At 49.5% G+C, this 17158-nt stretch overlaps 1 protein-coding gene across 8 annotated transcripts in view; it reads left to right on the forward strand.

The window, feature by feature from the left end:
* The window catches only part of UBAP2L (ubiquitin associated protein 2 like), a 41582-nt gene that overhangs the window by 21013 nt on the left and 3411 nt on the right, over positions 1 to 17158 (forward strand). For 6 of the 8 annotated variants that reach the window (XM_080824673.1, XM_080824676.1, XM_080824675.1 and 3 more), the window contains exons 12-24: positions 3264 to 3462; positions 4067 to 4344; positions 4501 to 4673; positions 5651 to 5840; positions 6557 to 6611; positions 7031 to 7205; positions 7533 to 7605; positions 9269 to 9464; positions 9544 to 9632; positions 10955 to 11008; positions 11620 to 11701; positions 12450 to 12667; positions 13136 to 13241. In XM_080824673.1, coding sequence (XP_080680799.1) covers positions 3264 to 3462; positions 4067 to 4344; positions 4501 to 4673; positions 5651 to 5840; positions 6557 to 6611; positions 7031 to 7205; positions 7533 to 7605; positions 9269 to 9464; positions 9544 to 9632; positions 10955 to 11008; positions 11620 to 11701; positions 12450 to 12667; positions 13136 to 13241 — 1888 coding nt within the window. Of the gene's footprint in view, positions 1 to 3263; positions 3463 to 4066; positions 4345 to 4500; positions 4674 to 5650; positions 5841 to 6556; positions 6612 to 7030; positions 7206 to 7532; positions 7606 to 9268; positions 9465 to 9543; positions 9633 to 10954; positions 11009 to 11619; positions 11702 to 12449; positions 12668 to 13135; positions 13242 to 14548; positions 14943 to 17158 lie in introns of those variants that run through there. The other 2 variants (XM_080824680.1, XM_080824679.1) reach the window with 1 other exon arrangement.

Below are 17158 nucleotides of genomic sequence, written 5' to 3' on the forward strand. Positions count from 1 at the left end.
CATTAATACCTAGAGCGCTCACGGCATGTGACTTGTTGATCGAGTTAAAAGACTTAAGGTCACTAGTTATAGTAAAGGAATCATTTAAGCTAAAGAAAGGTGGTGAACCAATTTTTGGTGGTGGTGGGGTTGTCCCATAAAGGAAACTTTATTTGCAGCAAAAAGGAGATCACGGGGTCGGTGGGGGGGTTGACTGATTTTTTTTTTTTATAGTCAGCAAATCCTAAGAAATACTTTTTTTCTGTTTACTTTTCCCTTCCTGTCTGTATCTTTTTTGGTGGAGGGATACTATAGTTGTAAGAGCTAAGAGACCATGTGTGTGCATATAATTTTATTTTTCCAGTAGTAGGATTATAGTAATTACTTGAGATAGAAAACTGCTGAGCTAGCCTCTAATCCAGAACTGTCAGTTTTTAACTACTGTCTAAAAATTTTTGTGTGCGTGTTAGTAGTAATTTGGTGATTGATGTTCTGACGTACATGGAAGGTGGCAGGTGAGGAAAGGTAGGGCAGAAGGGACAGGGAGCAGAGCATTGGGATTAAAGAAAAAGGGAGAATGAAGAACGCTTCAGTTAATGGCTCAGTCCATTAAGCATCTGCCTTCAGCTCAAGTGGTGATCCCAGGGTCCTGGGATCGAGTCCCACATCAGGCTCCCTGCTCAGCAGGGAGCCTGCTGGAACTCGTTAACTCATGTATGCGCATGTTCATGCTCTCTCCCTCTGTCAAGAAATAAGTAAAATCTAAAGAAAAGAATTAGAGACAAAAGTCATAAAGTTAAGGAAATAACACCAATCCCTGAGCTATATGGTGGGAAAATGTGGTGATGCATTCCGTATATCTTTTAATTGCCTTTTTAATATCTGGATTGTAAAGATATACAACCTAATTCAAACTCTGGTATGAAAAAATAAGTTTTCAGCATATTTCATTTATCCTAACAGTCTGTTTAATGTGTTACATGATGTTAAACTAAAAAAAATACCAGTCAGTATTGTGTTCGTCTCGTTAGCTGTATTGGTCAGTATGTTGTTCCTTTTCTTTCCTATTAAGAGTAAATATTAGAGGATTAATTTCCCTTAAAATTTAATAGATGTAAATAATATAGGAGGTCCCTGTTATCATGTGTGATAATGTGGACATTACCTCAGGTGCTGTGCCTTTAATGTAAAGGTCTGCACTTGCAGACTATATGACCATTGCTATATGCGATCATCTCTTTGCCACAATCCCATACTTTTAACTTGACTTCTGGGGTTTTGTTTTTGTTTGTATAATCTTGTGAGAGAGAATGAAATGGGAAAAATGTCTTACCTTGGGCTGGACAGATTGGTTTTATGTAAGAAAGCACTGCTCAGGGGCAACTAGGTGGCTCAGTTAAGTGTCCCTTTTGGTTTTGGCTGAGGTTGTGACCTTGGGGTAGAGAGATTGAGCCCTGTATTGGGCTCTGTGCTCAGCAGGGAATCTGCTTGGGATTCTCTCCCTTTGTACCACTCAGGTGTACACGCTCGCTCTCAGATAAATCTTTAAAAAAAAAAAAGGAACTGCTTAGTGTTGATGAGGATGGAATGGTTGGGTAAGAACCTAAAGAAAACCAGATTCTAAATCTGCTTGAAGGTGTTTTAAAAGATTTTATTTATTTGATAGAGAGATATCGAGAGAGGGAACAGAAGCAGGGGGATTGGGAAAGGGAGAAGCAGGGACCCCAACATGGGACTCGATCCCAGAACCCTGGAATCATGATCTGAGCCGAAGGCAGATACCCAGTGACTGAGCCACCCTGGCACCCCTTCTTTTTTTTTTTTTTTTTTTCCCAGGCACCCCTTCTTGAAGGTGTTTTAAAGTAGTCAAGGCCACATGCTTCATCTTCTGGATGAGCCTGGTCGTCTTACCCAGGAGTAGGGAGTGGGGAAAATCTCCCCAAAGCCTTAAGAATAAATTTTGCTTTGTTATTCGTGGTTACCCTATAGAACTTGGATAGATACAGACAAAACAAATCATAGTGACTTGTTAGTTGATTGTCCAGTGCAGACATTTTGATAGGCCCTCAGCTCCTCTCCTTCGGCTCCTGTGCTGGTTAGAGCAGCGTGGCGGTGAGGCTCCATTTAGTTCTTGTTACTTTTCAGCTGTTCAGTGGAAGGGGCTAGGACATTAATGCCTAAAGTGAAATTTTATGTTAACCTTCATATTAATTTAATAATCACATACTGGTTGATTCAAAACTAAAAGGAAAAAAAAATTCCTTTTAGTTATTAGATGTTAAATTCTTTTTTAAAGATTTTTATTTATTCATTTGACAGAGAGAGACACCGAAAGAGGGAACACAAGCAGAGGGAGTGGGAGAGGCAGAAGCAGGCTTCCTGCTGAGCAGGGGGCCTGACGTGGGGCTCGATCCCAGGACCTTGGGATTATGACCTGAGCCGAAGGCAGATGGCCTAACAACTGAGCCACCCAGGCGTCCCTAGTCATTAGATCTTTATCCCTGAGGAGGAAGTGATGGCATAAATTTTAATGGCTCCCATTTTTTTGAGTGCTTATGTGCCATGCACATACTAAATGCCTTTTTTTTTTTAATTTTAGGATTTTTATTTATGTATTTGACAGAGAAACAGGGAACACAAGCAGGGGGAGTGGGAGAGGGAGAGTCAGGCCTCCTGTTGAGCAGGGAGCCTGACACGGGGCTCAATCCCAGAATCCTGGGATCATGACCTGAGCCGAAGGCAGATGCTTAATGGCTGAGCCACCCGGGCACCCCTAAATGCTTTTTTATGTACATTACTTGTTTAATCCTCCTACAGCTTTATGCTATACTATTCTTATTTCTATTTTCAGGTGAGGAAAATGAGGTCAGAGAAATTACAAATGAGTTTTCCGTGATTCCGTAGCCAGGATTTGAACCTAAGTAGTCTGACTCCAGAGACTGTGTACTCAGTCTGGTGACATTCTTTACTTGTCTGATCTCCATTGGCTCTCACTCCAGAGAAGTGTCTTTCTTTCTTTTTTTTTTTTTTTTAAAGATTTTATTTATTTGACCGAGATCACAAGCAGGCAGAGAGGCACGCAGAGAGAGAGAGGAAGGGAAGCAGGCTCCTCGTCAAGGAGAGAGCCCAATGCGGGGCTCGATCCCAGGACCTGGGATCATGACCCGAGCCAAAGGCAGAGGCCCCAACCCACTGAGCCACCCAGGCGCCCCAAGAAGTGTCTTTCTGAGTAGTGAACACATTTGCTTGCTGTAGATTTCTCTCATCTCTGTGTTGCTCTATAGGTGAGCATGTTAGGGAAAGGATTTGGTGATGTCGGTGAAGCCAAAGGTGGCAGCACCACAGGCTCGCAGTTCTTGGAGCAGTTCAAGACGGCTCAGGCCTTGGCCCAGTTGGCGGCACAGCATTCGCAGTCTGGAACCACCACCACCTCCTCTTGGGACATAGGCTCTGCCTCACAGTCCCCATCGCTGGTGCAGTACGGTGAGAAGAATGGAAAGTGACTTGAATTCTTGAGGCATGGGAGTGTGCGTGCCAGACGCTGGCAGGAGTCAAGGGTGGAGAATGTGTCTTGAAGTCAGAAGAAGGGCAGCCAACTGGCTGGTATCCGCTGCTGATCTTCCCCTAGTCAGACAGGCTGAGTTCAGAAAGCTAGGAAATAGAAAAAAGCTGAGGCTTAGGATTTCTTTATCAAAATTAGACACATACATAGTTGCAGTCTTCAGTTGATCTGGGGGTTTTTGGATTCTCCCTAGATTGGTTTTTAGTGTTTGAAAATAACACATTGCCTTTGAGAAGGTTCATGGACTTGGCCATTTTAGGACCTTACATTCTAAATATGGACAGTTCCTAGATCCTGTATTAGAGGCAGGGTCGTCGTGCTGGCTTGATTGGGCTGTACTTAGAACAGGTGTGATCCGGTGGTTGTCACTTTCAGAAATGAGGGTAAGCCCTAAAACGAGAGCCCGTTTATATGAGATACTGAATCTTGAGGGTCTTGTTTTCTGCTTTTTAGAGTAGGAAAGTAGCGTTTTTTTGAGGTTTATCAGCATGTCTGGTCTCACACGTACTGGGTTTCTTCATACAGATTTGAAGAACCCAAATGATTCAACCGTACACAGCCCCTTTACCAAACGCCAGGCTTTCACCCCGTCTTCAACCATGATGGAGGTGTTCCTTCAGGAGAAGCCGCCGGCAGTGGTTACCTCCACTGCCGCACCTCCACCCCCCTCTTCTCCTCTGCCGAGTAAACCCACCTCGGCCCCGCAGATGTCTCCCGGCTCTTCAGACAACCAGTCCTCTAGCCCTCAGCCGGCTCAGCAGAAATTGAAACAACAGAAGAAAAAGGCCTCCTTGACTTCAAAGGTAGCTGAGCTGTGAGATGGGTGTCATCTTAGGGCAGAAGGGGTATGGGATTGGGGAATTGAGATTGTAAGGGGAGAGTGCAGATTGGAAGAGAGGTTCGTTGTCGTCGTCAGTCTCGCGTACGGTTGTACTGAAACCCTTCCCTTCTCTCTGTAGATCCCTGCTCTGGCTGTGGAGATGCCTGGCTCGGCAGATATCTCAGGGCTGAACCTGCAGTTCGGGGCTTTGCAGTTTGGGTCAGAGCCTGTCCTTTCTGATTATGAGTCTGCCCCCACCACGAGCGCCTCTTCAAGCCAGGCTCCCAGCAGCCTCTATACCAGCACGGCCAGGTAGAGGACACATCAATCATAAGACTTTTTTAATTGGGCTTTTCCTACTTTTTCTGAGTCTCGTGCTGATTCCTTTAATTCCTAAGAGGCCGAACCTCTGGCTGAAAGAAGGAAAAGTGTCTGATTATAGCATTTCACTAAGTATTTCAAAATCCTGTTACTAGCGTTATCTGTACCTCAGAACAGGTGGGGCGATGCCCCTCGGGTACTTAGAGTGTCCGCGCCCTGTTCTTAAGAGGTGTGTGTGACACCTTCAGCAGGAGGACCTTGCTATCTGGCTCACGATGCCTCTGACGCATTTGGTCCTTTGCTGTGTGCCTTGTGCCTAAGAAGGGTGTGTCTCTGGCCTCCTAGAAAAGACGGGGCATTGATATATCACATAAGTTAAATGGAACCTTTCCTGCCTCCTAACCACGTGGGAGAGCCAGCGGAAGCAACAGCAAATCTGGAGGACTTTCTGGGACTCGGCTGTTTTCTTTAGTCCTTCGAATTTAAGAACAGCGGTGTTAGGCCCTAGCCTAATCTGTTGAATCATCATTGCCATTAATGCATGTGAATATTTTAAAAGTTCTTCTCAGGAGAGTTTTACCAGTAACCTTATATGTAATAGGGTTTCTGAGAGAGCCAGGAGGTCAGAGTTCCCTAAAATGAATATGAGCAAAAGATGACTTTCCTTGCGCTTAGGTTTCCTGTGAGGGTGTTTCAGAGGGGTTGGGAGTGGTCCGTCCTTTCTGCTTTTGTCTCTCTTTCCCGTAACAGCAGAACGTAGGGTAGGTGTTTCAGTTTACACCCCTGATTATACAGGATGTGGAAATGCCTATTGTTCGTCAGGAAAAGATTGTTTTTGATCTGTTCCTGGAAGTTTTCATTTTGACTGTAATCAAATTACCCGGGTAGAAGATCTCCACTATTTCCTTCGTATCAGTGGATCTGTTCTGCTTCGCTTCTCTGAGATTTTCCTTCTGCATTCCCCACAGTGAATCTTCATCCACAGTTTCATCTAACCAGAGTCAGGAGTCCGGTTATCAGAGCGGTCCAATTCAGTCGACAACCTATACCTCCCAAAATAACGCTCAGGGTCCTCTGTATGAGCAGAGGTCCACGCAGACTCGACGGTACCCCAGCTCCATCTCCTCATCACCCCAAAAGGACCTGACTCAGGCAAAGGTAGTGGCGCTACAAGTCCCTGGGCTGTGGTTAGGACAATGCTGGGGAGAGTGTCTTCAGTGTGAGTGTTTTACTTCTTGATAAATGGTGCTGGGATACCTCAGACGTGCGGATTGAGAAGCTGGAAAAAGCACATTTCTGTGGTTGGTGATATTAAAAAGTTCTTTTCAGCAAGCCTAGATATTCAGAGCCAGAAACCATTCTCTTGGCAGTAAAGATTCATTCTTTGTAGTAGAATCAGTGTCAAATAATGCTTTACTTTTCTGGGAAGATCTGAGTTCTAGACTTCTGGGTGCGTACCAGTAGACACCTTGCTGTGTCTTGGCCCAGTGCGGGGACAGCATGTCCCAGAGGTGCTGTGGAGTGATGGTCAGATGCAGCCAGCACACTGGCTGGTTTGGCGGAACTGTCGGACTTCCCCGTCCTCCCCTGGGGCCCTAGACTTAGGCCTTTGCTCTGTCTCTTCTGGGTTTGGGGTGTCTCAAGCAGTTTGGGGGTTGCCTTCTGCTGCCGTGGGTCACACAGGATTGGCGTACCTTGTTTTCGTTCCATTTTAAATTCTTGTCGTTCTGTTTGGATGGTCCACGTTACGTTAATCCTTCGGTCAGCTTGCAGAATTCTCTGAAAGATTTGTTCATGGAAATTAAGCTGAGTCAGTGCTGACTGGACCTGTCCACTTGAGCTTGCTTCTTACTCCTCTGTTGTTTTTGTACCAGAATGGCTTCAGCTCTGTGCAGGCCCCGCAGTTACAGACCACGCAACCTGTTGAAGGTGAGTGTTCCTCAGGCCTTTTCCTCTATGTTGTAGTATTTTTCCTCCTCTCGCAGCATTTTTTGCTTTTCTTGGATTATAGTGAGAAGAGTCCTGGCCTTGGTTATAGTCTTGATTTCGTTCTTCCTTGCTATTTAATATCAAGCCAACTTAAGTTTGCCGTTTCTCTGTTTTAGAATAGTGATAATACCCTTGGTTCCCTTAATTGCATAAATGAGATCAGTGCCCTGAAATGCTTGGAATCTAAAAAAAGAGAGAGCGAGGGAGAGGGGGTTACCGAAACACAGAGTCCATTATTAAATAACTTACACTCTTGGCTTGGGGATAGCCTGGGACTCCCATGACGAGGAGTCGTCTCTTTCCTTCTCCTATACACTCCTTTCCTCTGACGAGATGAATTATTTATTCTTTATTTCCAGGTGCTACAGGCGCTGCAGTGAAATCTGACTCACCTTCTACTTCGGGCATCCCCCCTCTCAGCGAAACAGTGTCTGCAGCTTCCTTACTGACAACAGCCGGTCAGCACTCATCCTCCTTGGGTGGCCTGAGCCATGGCGAGGAGAGTCCGAATGCTACCACCACACAGCACAGCAGGTGACTCGGGTTGCGGCCGGCCGTTGGGGTGTCGGCGAGGGAGCAGAGCTCTCCGCCTCTGTGCTTTCCCTGCGGCCTGGCAGGGGCCTCGTTAGCGAGGTGGATGACCTGAAAGCTGTGGCAGGTAGAAGCAGAGGCGGCCTGTCCTCCCCTCTCAGCAGCCACTCTCGCTGGGTCTGCTCCCTCGTTTTGGCTGGTCACTGCGCCCCCCATGATCTCAGGTCTCCTTGGCCCCGTATTGCGCCTCCTCTCCTCACCCCTGTTCTGCCGCACGCTCCGGGTCCTGTAACCACAGCAGCGTGGCTGATGGCGGCCTTCTCTTTGCAGCCCCTTAGCCACGCAGCAGAACACCCTTTCGTCATCCACATCTTCTGGGCGCACTTCTACATCCACTCTTCTGGTAAGTGTGATGCTGCAGAAGAGGAAGTGTGGTTTTCTTAACACTTCTTAAGAAGGATTCTTGGAGGGGCGCCTGGGTGGCTCAGTGGGTTGAAGCCTCTGCCTTCGGCTCGGGTCATGATCCCAGGGTCCTGGGATCGAGCCCCGCATCGGGCTCTCTGCTCAGCGGGGAGCCTGCTTCCCTTCCTCTCTCTGCCTGCCTCTCTGCCTACTTGATCTCTCTCTCTGTCAAATAAATAAATAAAATCTTAAAATAAAATAAAATAAAAGTAAAGCCAAGGGGTGCCAGGGTGGTTCAGTGGGTTAAGCCTCTGCCTTGGGCTCGGGTCATGATCCCAGGGTCCTGCGGGGCTCTCTGCTCAGCGGGGAGCCTGCTTCCCCCTCTCTCTCTGCCTGCCTCTCTGCTTACTTAGTGATCTCCGTCTGTCAAATAATAAATAAAATATTTTTAAAAAAACTAGAAGGATTCTTGGAAATCTCTTCAGGGGATGGCAGAGGCAGGAGAATCCATAGATGCTCAGAGCTGTGGGCCAGTTCCCCAAATCCCCTCAGTCTTTTTTTTTTTTTTTTTTTTTAAGATTTGTCTTTTTGACAGAGAAAGAGATCACAAGTAAGGCAGAGAGGCAGGCAGAGAGAGGGGTATGTAGGCTCCCTGCTGAACAGAGCGCCCGATGCGGGGCTCGATGCCAGGACCCTGATACCATGACCTGAGCCAAGGGCAGAGGCTTAACCCACTGAGCCAGGATCCCTGACTCCTGAGTCTTTATGTGACTTTTTTATGTTTCTTAACACTGAGGTGGGTGGGACTTTGTATGCTCTGACAAGTGCTGTAAGAATGTCCCTTTCCCATTCTGGTTGTTCTCATTCCTTGGTTTGGGATATGCCGAACAGGACTGCTGAAAATCATCTGTGTGAGTCTGGGCATCAAGCTTTTGATCAAATCGTTAATTTTACTCTTGTGATTTAGAACAACCATTTGTGGAATTAGGCTGATAGGGTAAGGAAGTTGCATTCTGGGCAAAGATGTCTGGTTTGCCATGAACCTGGGGGAAGATGACGAGCGCTGAGGCTTTCTTCGAAGTCTGTTTTTCCTTAGATACAGATTCATCAGAACTTGCAGAACTAGCGAAGGAGAATGTGGGAGAGAAGACTGGGTTGTATTTCTTTGACTTAAACCGTTCATTGGCCAATCAGCACTGGTTTCTGGGGTGTTGGTCCCCGCTTGCTCTGCTGCCTCTGACGACGGTGATGTGCGGTGGGTCTGTTGTTAACCACCCCTGCCTGACGAGTCTTGGGAAGTGGGTAGCTAGAGTGTAACTCCTTTGGCAGAGGGCACCCAGGATTCAGCCACAGCCTTTTTTTTTTTTAAAGATTTTATTTATTTATTTGACTGAGATCACAAGGAGACAGAGAGGCAGGCAGACGGGGGGAAGCAGGCTCCCCGCTGAGCAGAGCCGGATGTGGGCTCGATCCCAGGACCCCGGGATCACGACCTGAGCTGAAGGCAGAGGCTTAACCCACTGAGCCACCCAGGCGCCCCGGCCTGAGCCTTTTTAATTGGGCGGCTGATGCGCTTTCCCCAGCAGGAGGGAGCGTGCGTCTCTCCTGACCTGTTTTGCTAATCGCCGTTTTGTCCTGTCTTCCACCGCTCCCCCTTTTTGAAGCACACAAGCGTGGACAGTGAGGCGAACCTCCATTCTTCCTCCAGCACTTTCTCCACCACGTCCAGCACGGTTTCTGCGCCTCCCCCCGTGGCCAGTGTCTCCTCCAGCCTCAGCAGCGGCAGCAGCTTGGGCCTTGGGCTCAGCAGCAACTCCACCGTCACAGCCTCGACTCGGAGCTCGGTTGCCACGACTTCAGGTAGAGGGTGGTCGGCGCTGCCCTGGGACAGGGACGAGAAGTGAATGTGTGACAGGGTAAAAGTGCTTTTTCTTTCTAGGAAAAGCTCCTCCCAACCTCCCTCCAGGGGTCCCGCCATTGTTGCCTAATCCGTACATTATGGCTCCCGGGCTGTTACACGCCTACCCGGTAAGTGAGACCGAAGCACCTTCTCCAGACGACGCCGATGGGGTGGCCGCTCTTGGCAGCCTCTAAGTAAAATACCGAGGGAACGAGTTGTCATGTGTCAGCAGACAGGTTTTTAATCTTCGTAGTTTGGGAAGAACTAATCGTTTCTAGAGAGGAAGGGCTAAGCCGAGGCCATTTCTCCTATTGTGTATTTTGTCTGCGTGAAACACAGATTCTGGGCCTCTGGATCTAAAGGTCAGAGAGTCGGTCTGCAATCCCTTTCAGTTTCTCTGAGAATTATTTTCTCTGGTTGGATTGATGCCCTGTCTTGGAGGGTCTCTGCTGGCCCTGACCAGCCAGTTAGAGTTCTCTGACCTGATCTGGGACGATCTGAGAGCAGGCAACAGACAGTGGTAGCTTTTTCCCCGTGTTTCGTCTGTCAAATTCGTGGATGCGGTGCCTGTTAAGGTGAAGCGTATTTATTTTGAAATGTTTAAAAAGACTCGTGTTTTTGCTCCTCAAATGGAGTGTCTAGGCGAATATTATAGAGGAAACATGCAGTAATGTTTTATACTTTTTTTTTTTTTAAGATGTATTTATGTATTTGAGAGGGAAAGTGCATGAGCGGGAAGGGTAGAGAGAGAGAGAGATTCTCATGGAGATTGAGCGCTGAGCACGGAGCCCAACATGGGGCTCAGTCTCAGGACCCCGAGATCACAATTCACCCCAAAACTGAGTCGAACGGATGCCTAACTGTGCCACCCAGGCGCCCCTACACTTTTTTTTTTTAAAGATTTTATTTATTTATTTGACAGCGAGAGAGGGAACACAAGCCAGGGGGAGTGGGAGAGGGAGAAGCAGACTTCCTGCAGAGCGGGGAGCCGGAGCCAAAGACACGCTTAAATGACTCAGCCACCCGGACCCCTCCCTTACACTTTTTAACAGTAAACATACCACCTTAGTACCCATCCATTAGAGAAAATAAAGAGTAAAATGTGAAACCTTTCTGAAAGAGAGAAATCTTAAGCCATGTTTTTGAAGGGGTGACAAAGACTGGTGGGATAGAGAGTGAAGCCGGCCGCTCCCACGCAGCTCCTGTCTGTCTCACTGCCCGGGCAGGCAGCCTGGTTGAATCAGTGTGGCTTATAGTTTAAGGAGAGTTTAAAAACCTTTCACACATCACTTAATCTTTTTGTAGTTTACTTCTTTCCTCTTGAAGGAAACTGAAAGAAGTAATCTGTGTCGTCTTCTTCCTAAGAATGACTTACCGTGTTTCTTGGCACCTTGGGCTGCTCCTGTGGTCACAGTTCCTGTTAATACTGTAACGCGCTTGTGTCTTGCAGCCACAAGTTTACGGTTATGATGACTTACAGATGCTTCAGACCAGATTCCCCTTGGTGAGTACGTATGTGGAGCTTAGGAAAAGAATGAGATCTTCACCTGACTGGTGAGGGGTTCAGTTGATAAGTCACAGGCTTGGCTCTTCCCAGCCTGCATGTCCACACACAGACTCTGATTCTCAGGCTCTGTTAGAACACAGGGACTTTGGAAGTGGTTTTAACTGAAGGTAACTTTTTGTTTTTTAATCAGTTGGGATTTCTTTGAAGTAAACAAATTTTAATGTGATCCGTATCTCAGAGTATTTGGGAGCTCTCTGGGTGCTTTTTCCATACGTGTCAGGTGTTTTGAATTACAGAAGGCCAGTCTCTTTTCCAGAAGCAGTAGGCTGTTAGCTATATACGTAAAGGTCTGAGTGTATCCTTGGTTCCGATGGCCTTGATGTGTTTCCTGCTGGGCATACCCGTAGACCTTGTCTGACTGTGCCTGTGGCCAGGCAAGGGGGACAGTGTGTGCAAGAGTAACTTGGAGTTGGTGCCAGCTCTAACCAGCGGAATCGGTGGCTGGCTAAATTGCAGCACTCCCGACATTGTGCTTCTCCCCCTCTGCTGTTCCTCCTGCTGGGGACTGAGTGGCATTGAGTGTCTGCTCTTTGATTTCTCTCTTCTAGGATTACTACAGCATCCCATTTCCCACACCCACCACTCCGCTGACTGGGAGGGATGGTAGCCTGGCCAGCAACCCTTACTCTGGTATGGCTGGGATGGGGCCGAATGAACAGAGAGTGTGTTGGGATTGGTGGCAGAAACCTGATTAATAGGAGGGGGGAAAAAACTGTAAGAAGGAACCCAGTTCTCGCTTTAATTAAGACCTTTGGCAGAAGGTATAGAACGGATGTGATGAATCAGGGTGGGTAGATCTGGAAGGCTGCAGAAGACGGGCATTTCGTTCTCATCCCACTTCGCTGTCTCCCAGTGGTTGCAGGTGACATCTTGACTTAGTTTCCTCTGCTCTTCTCCAGTCTTTCCCAGAAGTGGAGCGCTTGAACTGGCCGTCTCTGCTGCTCTCCTCTCCTGTCCCCGCTCACAGTGGCAGGCTCAGTGCCTTGCCTAGGCCATGATGCTGCTTTTTCTGCCTGACCTGTCGTCCTCTTTGCCCTAGCTTTTCTCCTGACGTGTTACTGTGCTCTGAGTTCAGCATGGAGTGTTCCTCATGGAGGGGAAGCAGGGGAAGGCAGGAAGGGGGGTTGAAAGGATAGGAGTGGGCTGGGCAGAGAAATGACGCAGGAGCTTTGTTCTCGGGGTCTGTCTCCCACAGAATTGTACAGGCAGCCGACATTTGGCTTGACTTAGCACTGTGCTGAGTGTGCGCTTAGCGGTGCTAAATGTTGCCATAAAGAAATCTTATTCAAAGAATTGAACTTCTAATAGTCTTGGGTCAGGGTCTTCTGGAGTTGGGGGTGAAAAAAGCAGTAGGTCCATTTAGTCTCTCCTGTCATAGGTGACCTCACAAAGTTTGGCCGTGGGGATGCCTCCTCCCCGGCCCCGGCCACAACCTTGGCCCAACCCCAACAGAACCAGACTCAGACTCACCACACCACGCAGCAGACATTCCTGAACCCGGCGCTGCCTCCTGGCTACAGTTACACCAGCCTGCCGTACTACACAGGGGTTCCGGGCCTCCCCAGCACCTTCCAGTATGGGCCTGCTGTGTTCCCTGTGAGTACCTGGGCTTGACCTTTCCATGCGGTGGTGGTGAATCCCAGCCCCCGGGCACTAGCCTAGCTGCCTTCAAGGCTGGATGACTTTTTAATAATGTGCGAGGAGAAACCTTTCCTCTTCGGGCCTATTGCTGGCCTGGCAGAGGGAGGGGGGCTAGAATTGGTGGTATTGGGATAAAGGTTACCTATTCTTAGAATTATCTAAAGGGGATAGGAGATGTGATCCCACCGGGCTTTGTACCCTAGACTGTCTTCATGCATTGCGGCAACTTGCCCCTTTCTCTTCCTCCGAACTACCATTTGTAGATTTTACAAAGCTCTGTAGGGAGCCCATTTCACTAAGCAGACTGGCCGGCCTGGATGCCAGGATGGTGGGCATCTGAATGCCCAGGCCCTGGAGTAGGGCACAGTGAGGGGATGGGTCTCGGCCACCACGTCACCTCACTTCTAGCCCTTTTGTCTTCAGGTGGCTCCTACCTCTTCCAAGCAGCATGGTGTGAATGTCAGTGTGAATGCCTCGGCCGCCCCTTTCCAGCAGCCAAGTGGATATGGGTCTCACGGATACAACACTGGTAAGCGCCCCTGACCCTGGCTGTCCGTGGTTTCTGCAGGATGTGACTGAATGAGTGTCAGGGAGCAAACGTGGTGCTTGAGAGACGGGGCTGCTGAGGCATGCTGCTCGCGGCTCCGCGGAGGGTTTTTCCTGTGCGACTGATTGGGGGGGGGGTGTCCGAGCAGCGGCAGCTGAGGGCTTGACGGAAGAGCATGTGTCCAGCACTCGTAGTGGGAATAGCCCGGGGCATGTGTCGGCTGTTATTCTATGTTGGCCGGCCCAGACTGTGAGGGGGAGGCAGGGCAGGGGGCCCCGAGGTGTCACGGGGACGTCAGTGGAAGCGAGCGCTGGAGTGTCCGGTACCGGTAGGTAGCACGGAAGGCGCGGTGCTTGCCGAACGGCAGACTTGGGTGGGTTTGCTTTTCACTCCTTTTTTCACACAGCCCCTTTCCGTTCCTTAGCTGGGAAACCCAGGATGTGGAGAGAAAGCATGGGATGCGAGTGCCCAACAGAGGGAGAGTAGGACCTCCGGATCCCTCCTTTGTATGGCTGGTCTCTTGGCAAAGTCTGTGCGCACATCTGATGGCAGGAGGGAAAGGCGGGAATCCTCTGCACGGGCACTGGCCGCAGAGATAACTAGTCTAGCCCGGGCCCCTGTACCTGACGTCTGCGCCCCTTCCGTAGCGGCTCCGTGCACTTTTCTTCAGTGACTTGTAGGCAGATACAGGGAAGCGCTTGTTGCAGTCGCAGGGAGTTGGGATCGAGGGTTTTTCCGAATTCTGAGCTGTGCTGTCACGGTGATTGGGATAGAGCTGCCTCTGTGTGCTTCACCCCTGTGTGGGCTCCGGGTGGGTCGGAGGTCCGAGCTTCTCGGTGATTGGGAAGCTGAGCTGAGCACAGAGGGCGATAGGTCTGGCAACTACTAGCCAGGCAGACCTTTGAACTGTGTTGGAGCAACTTGGAATGAGTTTGGATTTAACCTGGAGAAATCCTGAGGCACCCCACTCCTTGTGGCTGCCCCTCTTACCAAGCAAGGTGCACCCTGATCTTGGAGGGGAGGATTGTAAGCTTTCTCACTTGGAGTGGCCCCATTCTGAGAACATTAGATTTAAGTTTTAGCTGGACCAGATTCAAGAATTTTAAGAGGTAGGTGATTGGTAATATAAAAGAACGGCGTACCGCAATTTTATTCCCCTTAAGATTTCAGAAACCTGCCATAACGGTCTTGCGAGCACCCCCAGTTCCCAACCCCACAGAGGGCTCTTATCATCCCACTCCTCATCAACCTCGAAATTCATTTATTTTTATGTATTTGATTCCTTTTAGGAAGAAAATATCCACCCCCTTACAAGCATTTCTGGACGGCAGAGAGCTAATTTGGCCCAAGGCTGGGGGCTGTGTTTTGTGTGTGTGTATAAATTTGCACTGAAGTCTTGTTTCAGAAACCAGACCACTGAGGAGAGCCTGCTGAGCTGAGGCCATGGCCTGCGTGGCTTGGGGGAAATGAGTTGGTGGATCCCTTCTGGGCTTTGAACTTGCCCTTCCCCCGTTTCCCTCTCCCCCATGTGTCTGGCCCTGTCTGACCCATTTCGAGTTCAAGCGGCGCAGCCCCTCCGAAGCCTCAATGCACACCTGCTGTCGCTTTTGATTTCTGGAAGGCATGTAGTTTCAACTTGTAACAAAATATTTGTAGTCTTCAATAAACTGTGGTATTTCTTTAGCTAACTCTGGCGTTCTTTCCGTGCATGTCTCTCTGGACACCAGGAGCCCATGTTGTGCTGTGGATGAAGGGTGGAGGGGGGCCTTTTTGATCGAACCAGCATAGCCAAAGAGCTAAGAACCGTTAGCTTCTCGCCATGGTGATCGTATTAAGGCGGGAGAGGGGAAGCGGCCTTCAGTTTCCAGCCCTTTGACTGACTGGGAGAGAAAGCTGTTTTGTAGAGAATCCCCGATGCTCCACGCTCACTCCGCTCCTTCCCTTTTCCACGGAGCTCCTCCCCTTGCCTCGGCGGCGGCAGAGGGAAAGGCGAGAAACGGCTCGCAGTGTCCTGCCGTGGTGCAGGGCAGCCGAGGTGGCGCTCAGAGCTGCTTTAGGAAGTGGCTTCCCAGGCCCCAGGCCGGTGGCTGGTGGAGATGTGAGGAGTCTTTAGTGACCAGCTAGTTGAGGACTCCAGCTGTGAAGCTGCGCTAGCCGGCAACATTGTTCTTACGCTTCGGCCCTCGGCCCTCGGCAGGGCTTCTCAGGGATCGTGGTTATCGTTGTTCTGCACTTGTGGGTGTGGCTACGCATGTGCGGGAGAGGTTGCTTAGACCCCTCCTTGACCGGGGACGGTCTTATCCCCACTCAGTCCAGCTGCTACGGAGTTCACTTGTAGGTGTGAACACCGTCCTTGCTGAGTTGGAAACCCAGATACTCCACTTCCTCTGTATTTGTTCCCGGCCCTCTGGAGTAACTTTTTCCTGGGAGTGTGACCCCACCTCCCGGGGCTGCCATGCTGGGAGACGTTGGTTCTCCGTGCTGTCCACACCACGTCGGTGTGGTCGCCACGGCTTGGGAGTTGCGGGGGGGCTGTAGACGGGGCGTGGACTGTTGGAAGGAAGCAAGAGAACTCTGGTCTGAGGAACTTTCTCGTAACTGGTGAAGGGTAAGTGGAGAAGCCAACGCCTGTTCCGTCTGGTGCTCGCACTCAGAGTGTTAGGGCTGTTAGAGTGTTCTCTTGTCCTGTATCTCCAGTCCCTTCAACCAATACCCAGACTGAGTCTCAGGACCGGAAGCTGGATTTCAGCTAGTCCAGCCTCTGGAAAGAACGAGGCCATGTGTGGGGAGAGCTGGGGGGGGGGTTGCTGGCAATCTAAATTCCTCCCTCCCACCCAGCTTGAGAAACAAGGTGGCTGTTCCTCTCATCTAGTATGGGGTAACCCTGGGCGTCTGCAAGGTGTTTGAGCCTTTGCAGTAAAGATGAGTCATTGTCTCTGATTCCCTCAAAGATGTTTGTACTCTTTCTGTCCCACCGCACTCTCAGCCCTTCCACGCAAACCTCAGTGGCTTAGCCTTTTCCGTAAATGCACAGTTGTTGAAGTTACATCCGTTACCCATGATGTGTACATGGGCACATGGGGTTTGAAGAGGAGGGGGCCAGACTACCCCCGTTAGTCCCTGTATGGTCCCTTTCCTTTCCTTCAGTGCCTTTGAAGTACGGAGTTGCTGCTCTGGAGATCGGCAGTATCTTCTCATGCTCTATTTCTGTAGTTCTGTTCCTTTTGACTTGTGCTCTGGGAGGGCTTTCCAGGTCGAGGTGCCACTTGTGTTAGGAAGATCCTGCAGTAGCTCTCCAAGGAGGGCTTAACCTTTGAGGGCTGCCGTTGCCCTTGGCATCGGGAGATCGGGGTTCTTGGGGGGAATCTGTGGTTCGGTCATGTGACAAGCACAGTGGTTCTGAACAAACTCCTGCATCCAAGTGCCCCTCACAGCAGGAGAGAAGGGTCCAAGGGTACAGGCCGAAAAGTTTTTCTGAAGTTTCATTTAAATTATCTCATGTGATGAGATTGAACGTATCTTTAAAAAGTATGCTTTACATTTGAGTTATTTTTCCTCAAATCTTGGCATAAAATTTCTCTCCTAAGATGCTTGAGGATTGTATCTGACGGCTTCTTCCTGTCGCCTGACCCGTGGCCCCATTCCCAAGGGTACAGTGTGTGTACTTCAGTGTCAGGAGTAGAAATTAAAATGAGGAGTGGTACTGCTCTGCTTTCCTTGAAGTGGTAGTGCCGTAGGGAGCTCTTCGGCGGGAAGCACGCAGGTTGTTGGAAGCATGGGTCAGAGCCTGTGTCCACGGAGAAGCTCGAGTTGAAAATGACGTCGGATTTTGCGTTCCATGTAGACCATAGGAGATGGCCTACCCCTCCACCTTCCTACCCTCCCCCACCCCCACCCCC

The sequence above is a fragment of the Martes martes genome, assembly GCF_963455335.1.
Source record: "Martes martes genome assembly, chromosome: 15".
Lineage (NCBI taxonomy): Eukaryota > Metazoa > Chordata > Mammalia > Carnivora > Mustelidae > Martes > Martes martes.